The sequence below is a fragment of the Petromyzon marinus genome, unplaced genomic scaffold, assembly GCF_048934315.1.
Source record: "Petromyzon marinus isolate PM22_M1 ecotype Great Lakes invasive population unplaced genomic scaffold, UKy_Petmar_22M1.pri1.0 PM_Scaffold_94, whole genome shotgun sequence".
Taxonomy (NCBI): Eukaryota; Metazoa; Chordata; class Hyperoartia; order Petromyzontiformes; family Petromyzontidae; genus Petromyzon; species Petromyzon marinus.
In genome coordinates, this window is record NW_027423704.1 from 22697 (window position 1) to 31795 (window position 9099).

The window sequence follows — 9099 nt, forward strand, 5'->3', positions numbered from 1 at the left end:
CATGGGGAGACATGGGGAGACATGGGGAGACATGGGGAGACATGGAGGGGGACATGGAGGGAGACATGGGGGGAGACATGGGGAGACATGGGGAGACATGTGGAGACGTGGAGACATGGGGAGACATGGGGAGATGGGGGGAGACACGTGGAGACATGGGGGGAGACATGGGGAGACATAGCGGGAGATGGGGGGAGACACGTGGAGACATGGGGAGAGACATGGGGAGACATGGGGGGAGATGGGGGGAGACATGGGGAGATGGGAGGAGACATGGGGAGACATGGGGGGAGATGGGGGGAGACACGTGGAGAGACATGGGGGGAGACATGGGGAGACGTGGGGAGACATGGGGAGACACGGGGAGACATGGGGGGAGACATGGGGAGACATGGGGAGACATGGGGAGACATGGGGGGGACATGGGGAGACATGGGGAGACATGGAGGGGGACATGGAGGGAGACATGGGGGGAGACATGAGGAGACATGGGGAGACATGTGGAGACATGGGGAGACATGGGGAGACATGGGGAGACATGGGGGGAGACATGGGGAGACATGGGGGGAGACATGGGGGGAGACATGGGGAGACATGGGGGGAGACACGGTGGGGACATGGGGAGACATAGGGGGAGACATGGGGAGATGGGGGGAGACATGGGGAGACATGGGGGGAGACATGGGGAGAGACATGGGAAGACATGGGGGGAGATGGGGGGAGACATGGGGAGATGGGAGGAGACATGGGGAGACATGGGGGGAGACATGGGAGACATGGGGAGACATGGGGGGAGATGGGGGGAGACATGGGGAGATGGGAGGAGACATGGGGAGACACGGGGAGACACGTGGAGACATGGGGGGGACATGGGGGGAGACATGGGGAGACATGGGGGGAGATGGGGGGAGACACGTGGAGACATGGGGAGACATGGAGAGACATGGGGAGACATGGGGAGACATGGGGAGACATGGGGAGACATGGAGGGGGACATGGAGGGAGACATGGGGGGAGACATGGGGAGACATGGGGAGACATGTGGAGACGTGGAGACATGGGGAGACATGGGGAGATGGGGGGAGACACGTGGAGACATGGGGGGAGACATGGGGAGACATAGCGGGAGATGGGGGGAGACACGTGGAGACATGGGGAGAGACATGGGGAGACATGGGGGGAGATGGGGGGAGACATGGGGAGATGGGAGGAGACATGGGGAGACATGGGGGGAGATGGGGGGAGACACGTGGAGAGACATGGGGGGAGACATGGGGAGACGTGGGGAGACATGGGGAGACACGGGGAGACATGGGGGGAGACATGGGGAGACATGGGGAGACATGGGGAGACATGGGGGGGACATGGAGGGGGACATGGGGAGACATGGGGAGACATGGGGAGACATGGGGAGACATGGGGAGACATGGGGGGACATGGGGAGACGCGGGGAGACGCGGGGAGACATGGGGAGACATGGGGAGACACAGGGAGACACGGGGAGACACGGGGAGACATGGGGAGACATGGGGGGAGACATGGGGGGAGACATGGGGAGACATGGGGAGACATGGGGGGAGACATGGGGAGACATGCGGAGACATGGAGAGACATGGGGAGACATGTGGAGACGCGGGGAGACATGGGGTGACATGGGGAGACACGGGGAGACATGGGGGGGACATGGAGAGACATGGGGGGGACATGGGGGGAGACATGGGGGGAGACATGGGGAGACATGGGGAGACGCGGGGAGACACGGGGTGACATGGGGAGACACGGGGAGACACGGGGAGACATGGGGAGACATGGGGAGACATGGGGAGACATGGGGGGGACATGGAGGGGGACATGGGGAGACATGGGGAGACATGGGGGGGACATGGAGGGAGACATGGGGAGACATGGGGAGACATGGGGAGACATGGGGAGACATGGGGGGACATGGGGAGACGCGGGGAGACGCGGGGAGACATGGGGAGACATGGGGAGACACAGGGAGACACGGGGAGACATGGGGGGAGACATGGGGAGACATGGGGAGACATGGGGAGACATGGGGGGAGACATGGGGAGACATGGGGAGACATGGAGAGACATGGGGAGACATGTGGAGACGCGGGGAGACATGGGGTGACATGGGGAGACACGGGGAGACATGGGGGGACATGGAGAGACATGGGGGGGACATGGGGGGAGACATGGGGGGAGACATGGGGAGACATGGGGAGACATGGGGAGACGCGGGGAGACATGGGGTGACATGGGGAGACACGGGGAGACATGGGGGGGACATGGGGAGACATGGGGGGGACATGGGGGGAGACATGGGGGGAGACATGGGGAGACATGTGGAGACATGGGGAGACATGTGGAGACATGTGGAGACATGTGGAGACATGGAGAGACATGGGGAGACATGGGGAGACATGTGGAGACATGGAGAGACATGGGGAGACATGGTAAGACATGGGGAGACATGGGGGGAGACATGGGGAGACATGGGGAGACATGTGGAGACACGTGGAGACATGGGGGGAGACATGGGGAGACATGGGGGGGGACATGGGGGGAGACATGGGGGGAGGCATGGGGAGACATGGGGAGACATGAGGAGACATGGGGGGACATGGAGAGACATGGGGAGACATGGGGGGACATGGAGAGACATGGGGAGACACGGGGAGACGTGAGGAGACAGTCACATGTAATGTTATTATTGCTGAACGTGTTCATTATATATTTGTGAGTAGGTGAGTGAGTGGCTGGACGAGTGGTTGGATGGGTGGGTGAGTGGATGCATGGGTGAGTGTGTGAAAGAGTGGGTGAGTGTGTGGGTGAGTGTGTGGGTGAGTGCGAGTGGGTGAGTGTGTGTGTGAGTGAGTGTGTGGGTGAGTGAGTGTGAGCGAGTGTGTGAGTGAGTGGTTGAGTGAGTGTGTGAGTGTGTGTGTGGGTGAGTGTGAGTGTGTGAGTGGTTGAGTGAGTGTGTGGGTGAGTGCGAGTGGGTGAATGTGTGAGTGAGTGTGTGAGTGGTTGAGTGAGTGTGTGAGTGAAAGAGTGGGTGAGTGTGTGGGTGAGTGTGTGGGTGAGTGAGTGAAAGAGTGGGTGAGTGTGTGGTTGAGTGCGAATGGGTGAGTGTGTGTGTGGGTGAGTGTGAGCGAGTGTGTGAGTGGTTGAGTGTGTGAGTGAGTGGTTGAGTGTGTGGGTGAGTGGGTGAGTGGTTGAGTGAGTGTGTGGGTGTGTGAGTGGGTGAGTGTGTGAGTGGGTGAGTGTGTGGATGAGTGAGTGGGTGAGTGGTTGCGTGAGTAGGTGAGTGTGTGAGTGAGGTGAGTGTGTGAGTGGTTGAGTGAGTGTGTGGGTGAGTGCGAGTGGGTGAATGTGTGAGTGAGTGAGTGTGTGAGTGGTTGAGTGAGTGTGTGAGTGAAAGAGTGGGTGAGTGTGTGGGTGAGTGTGTGGGTGAGTGAGTGAAAGAGTGGGTGAGTGTGTGGTTGAGTGCGAGTGGGTGAGTGTGTGTGAGTGTGAGCAAGTGTGTGAGTGAGTGGTTGAGTGTGTGGGTGAGTGGTTGAGTGAGTGTGTGGGTGTGTGAGTGAGGTGAGTGTGTGAGTGGGTGAGTGTGTGGATGAGTGAGTGGGTGAGTGGTTGTGTGAGTAGGTGAGTGTGTGAGTGAGGTGAGTGGGTGAGTGTGTGAGTGGTTGAGTGTGTGGGTGAGTGTGAGTGGGTGAGTGTGTGGGTGAGTGAGTGTGTGAGTGGTTGAGTGAGTGTGTAAGTGAGTGAAAGAGTGGGTGAGTGTGTGGGTGAGTGAGTGAAAGAGTGGGTGAGTGCGAGTAGGTGAGTGTGTGTGTGGGTGAGTGTGTGAGTGAGTAGTTGAGTGTGTGAGTGAGTGGTTGAGTGAGTGTGTGGGTGAGTGGGTGAGTGGTTGAGTGAGTGTGTGGGTGTGTGAGTGAGTGAGGTGAGTGTGTGAGTGGGTGAGTGTGTGGATGAGTGTGTGGGTGAGTGGTTGAGTGAGTGGGTGTGTGAGTGAAGTGAGTGTGTGTGGGTGAGTGCGAGTAGGTGAGTGTGTGTGTGTGTGAGTGGGTGACTAGGTGAGTGTGTGAGTGTGTGAGTGGGTGAGTGTGTGGATGAATGAGTAGGTGAGTGTGTGAGTGAGTGGGTGAGTGTGTGGATGAATGAGTAGGTGAGTGTGTGAGTGGGTGAGTGTGTGGATGAATGAGTAGGTGAGTGAGTGAGTGGGTGAGTGTGTGGATGAATGAGTAGGTGAGTGTTTGAGTGAGTGTGTGAGTGGGTGTGTGGATGAATGAGTAGGTGAGTGGTTGCGTGAGTAGGTGAGTGTGTGAGTGAGTTGAGTGGGTGAGTTGAGTGGGTGAGTGAGTTGAGTGGGTGAGTGGGTGGATGAGCGTGTGGTTGTGTTTGTGAGTGGTTGAGTGTGCGGATGCATGGTTGAGCGAGCCCTCAAGGTGCACCTAGCCTGGCACAGGCACCGTGGTCCTCACCATGAGACTCGCCTTGAGGTTCGCTGTGGAAGCTGCTGCCGCTGCTGCTGCCAAGGCCTGGGCCACGGAGATGGCAGCAGCCAGGCCTGACCCTAGGCCTGACCCTAGGCCTTGTCCCAGGCCTGACCCTAGGCCTGACCCTAGGCCTTGTCCCAAGCCAGTTCCCAGGCCTGACCCTAGGCCTGGAACGAGGCCTTGTCCCAAGCCAGTTCCCAGGCCTGACCCTAGGCCTGGAATGAGGCCTTGTCCCAAGCCTGACCCTAGGCCTTGCCCAAGGCCTGACACGAGGCCTTGTCCCAATCCAGCTCCCAGGCCTGAACCTAGGCCTTGCCCAAGGCCTGACCCTAGGCCTGACCCTAGGCCTTGTCCCAAGCCAGTTCCCAGGCCTGACCCTAGGCCTTGTCCAAAGCCAGTTCCCAGGCCTGACCCTAGGCCTGGAACGAGGCCTTGTCCCAAGCCAGCTCCCAGGCCTGACCCTAGGCCTTGCCCAAGGCCTGACCCGAGGCCTTGCCCTAGGCCTGACCCTAGGCCTTGCCCAAGGCCTGACCCGAGGCCTTGCCCTAGGCCTGACCCCAGGCCTGGTCCCATGCCTGGTCCCAGGCTTGGCGCCAGGCCGGACCCGAGGCCTGATCCTAGGCCTGGTCCAAGGCCTGACCCTGGGACTTGCCCAGGGCCTGCTTCCGGACCGGTTCCAACCTGGTCCCATTTAGACTTCCCGCCTCTCCTCCTGCACAGACACAGAGAGGGAGAAAGACACGGAGCCTTAACACCGAACCCTATGGGAGTGAGCCCCAGTGATTAACACTGAACCCTATGGGAGCGAGCCCCAGTGATTAACACTGAACCCTATGGGCGTGAACCCTATGGGAGTGAGCCTCAGTGATTAACACTGAACCCTATGGGAGTGAGCCCCAGTGATTAACATTGAACCCTATGGGAGCGAGCCCCAGTGATTAACACCGAACCCTATGGGAGTGAGCCTCAGTGATTAACACTGAACCCTATGGGAGTGAGTTTCAGTGATTAACACTGAACCCTATGGGAGTGAGCCCCAGTGATTAACACTGAACCCTATGGGAGTGAACCCTATGGGAGTGAGCCTCAGTGATTAACACTGAACCCTATGGGAGCGAGCCCCAGTGATTAACACTGAACCCTATGGGAGTGAACCCTATGGGAGTGAGCCTCAGTGATTAACACTGAACCCTATGGGAGCGAGCCCCAGTGATTAACACTGAACCCTATGGGAGTGAGCCCCAGTGATTAACACTGAACCCTATGGGAGTGAGCCTCAGTGATTAACACTGAACCCTATGGAAGTGAGCCCCAGTGATTAACACTGAACCCTATGGGAGTGAGCCCCAGTGATTAACACTGAACCCTATGGGAATGAGCCCCAGTGATTAACACTGAACGCTATGGGAGTGAGCCTCAGTGATTAACACCGAACCCTATGGGAGTGAGCCCCAGTGATTAACACTGAACCCTATGGGAGTGAGCCCCAGTGATTAACACTGAACCCTATGGGAGTGAGTCCCAGTGATTAACACTGAACCCTATTAGAGTCTCAGTGATTAACACTGAACCCTATGGGAGTGAGCCCCAGTGATTAACACTGAACCCTATGGGAGTGATCCCAGTGATTAACACTGAACCCTATGGGAGTGAACCCTATGGAAGTGAGCCCCAGTGATTAACACTGAACCCTATGGGAGTGATCCCAGTGATTAACACTGAACCCTATGGGAGTGAACCCTATGGGAGTGAGCCTCAGTGATTAACACCGAACCCTATGGGAGTGAGCCCCAGTGATTAACACTGAACCCTATGGGAATGAGCCCCAGTGATTAACACTGAACCCTATGGGAGTGAGCCCCAGTGATTAACACTGAACCCTATGGGAGTGAGCCCCAGTGATTAACACTGAACCCTATGGGAGTGAGCCCCAGTGATTAACACTGAACCCTATGGGAGTGAGCCCCAGTGTTTAACACTGAACCCTATGGGAGTGAGCCCCAGTGATTAACACTGAACCCTATTAGAGTCTCAGTGATTAACACTGAACCCTATGGGAGTGAGTCTCAGTGATTGATTAACACTGAACCCTATGGGAGTCCCAGTGATTAACACAGAACCCTATGGGAGTGAGCCGCAGTAATTAACACTGAACCCTATGGGAGTGAGCCCCAGTGATTAACACTGAACCCTATGGGAGTGAGCCCCAGTGATTAACACTGAACCCTATGGGAGTGAGCCCCAGTGATTAACACCGAACCCTATGGGAGTGAGCCTCAGTGATTAACACTGAACCCTATGGGAGTGAGCCCCAGTGATTAGCACTGAACCCTATGGGAGTGAGCCCCAGTGATTAACACTGAACCCTATGGAAGTGAGCCCCAGTGATTAACACTGAACCCTATGGGAGTGAGCCCCAGTGATTAACAGTGAACCCTATGGGAGTAAGCCCCAGTGATTAACACTGAACCCTATGGGAGTGAGCCCCAGTGATTAACACTGAACCCTATGGGAGTGAGTCTCAGTGATTAACATTGAACCCTATGGTAGTGAGCCCCAGTGATTAACACTGAACCCTATGGGAGTGAGCCCCAGTGATTAACACTGAACCCTATGGGAGTGAGTCTCAGTGATTAACACTGAACCCTATGGGAGTGAGACCCAGTGATTAACACTGAACCCTATGGGAGTGAGCCCCAGTGATTAACACTGAACCCTATGGGAGTGAGCCCCAGTGATTAACACTGAACACTATGGGAGTGAGCCCCAGTGATTAACACTGAACCCTATGGGAGTGAGCCCCAGTGATTAACACTGAACCCTATGGGAGTGAGCCCCAGTGATTAACACTGAACCCTATGGGAGTGAGTCTCAGTGATTAACACTGAACCCTATGGGAGTGAACCCCAGTGATTAACACTGAACCCTATGGGAGTGAGCCCCAGTGATTAACACTGAACCCTATGGGAGTGAGTCTCAGTGATTAACACTGAACCCTATGGGAGTGAGCCCCAGTGATTAACACTGAACCCTATGGGAGTGAGCCCCAGTGATTAACACTGAACCCTATGGGAGTGAGCCCCAGTGATTAACACTGAACCCTATGGGAGTGAGCCCCAGTGATTAACACTGAACCCTATGGGAGTGAGCCCCAGTGATTAACACTGAACCCTACAGGAGCCCTACAGGGCCCTACAGGAGTGAGCCCTACAGGGCCCTACAGGAGTGAGCCCTACAGGGCCCTACAGGAGCCCTACAGGACCCTACAGGAGCCCTACAGGACCCTACAGGAGTGGGCCCTACAGGACCCTACAGGAGTGGGCCCTACAGGACCCTACAGGAGTGAGCCCTACAGGGCCCCACAGAGCCCTACAGGAGTGGGCCCTACAGAGCCCTACAGGGCCCTACAGGAGCCCTACAGGGCCCTACAGGGCCCCACAGAGCCCTACAGGAGTGGGCCCTACAGGGCCCTACAGGAGCCCTAAAGAGCCCTACAGAGCCCTACAGGGCCCTACAGGAGCGAGCCCTACAGGGCCCTACAGGGCCCTATAGGAGCGAGACCTACAGGGCCCTACAGGGCCCTACAGGAGCGAGCCCTACAGAGCCCTACAGGGCCCTACAGGAGCGAGCCCTACAGGGCCCTACAGGGCCCTATAGGAGCGAGCCCTACAGGGCCCTACAGGGCCCTACAGGAGCGAGCCCTACAGAGCCCTATAGGACCCTACAGTAGTGGGCCCTACAGGGCCCTACAGAGCCCTACAGGAGCGAGCGAGGCCCACGCTGGGTGAGGCCCAGGCCGAGGCCTCTAGGCCTCCGCTACTTTCTTAAACATTTCTTAACCAACAGAGTTGACTCACATCGTCGCACGGACCTCCAACACTCCCCCGGGCTCGCCTGCGACTTAGGACAACAACAATAACAACAACAATAACAACAACAAACCACAACAACAACAACAAACCACAACAACAAACAGCGGAGCGGCGAGTAGCTCGCACGGGGCTAGGCACCACCGCGTTTGAGTGGCGCTCAATTACATACATAGGATAGGTATGCACCGGCATATTACATACATCGGATAGGTATGCACCGTTGTATTACATACAGCGGATAGGTAAACACCGTTATATAACATACAGCGGATAGGTATGCAATGTTATATTACATACATCGGATAGGTATAGAATATTATATTACATACAGCAGATTGGTGTAGTTCATTATATTACATACAGCGGATAAGGCACGTGCCGTTATATTACATACATAGGATAGGTATAAGCCGTTATATTACATACATCGGATAGATACAGTTCGTTTAGATTAGGTAGTACGGATAGGTATATACTCTTATATTACATACAACTAATAGGTATGGACGTTTAAAATTAGATACTACGGATAACTATACACCGTTTTGAGCCGCTATGGGTCTATGCGGGTTTTTGTAGGTCTCTATGAGTGTCTGAGTCTCTATGACTCGCTATGGGTCTATGTGGGTCTATGTAGGTCTCTATGAGTCTCTGTGGGTCTATGTGGGTCTATGTAGGTCTCTATGAGTCTCTGAGTCTCTATGAGTCTCTGTGAGTCTATG

General features: G+C 56.0%; 1 protein-coding gene across 2 annotated transcripts in view; it reads right to left on the reverse strand.

The window, feature by feature from the left end:
* LOC116958540 (uncharacterized) overlaps positions 1 to 8552 on the reverse strand; it is a 31092-nt gene extending 22540 nt beyond the window's left edge. For both annotated transcript variants that reach the window (XM_076064969.1, XM_076064970.1), the window contains exons 1-2: positions 8363 to 8552; positions 4491 to 5217 (exon numbers count right to left, since the gene is read on the reverse strand). In XM_076064969.1, the coding sequence (XP_075921084.1) occupies positions 4491 to 5217; positions 8363 to 8364 (729 nt within the window). In that variant the 5' untranslated portion in view covers positions 8365 to 8552. The remainder of the gene's footprint in view (positions 1 to 4490; positions 5218 to 8362) is intronic.
* Positions 8553 to 9099: the final 547 nt, after the last annotated feature.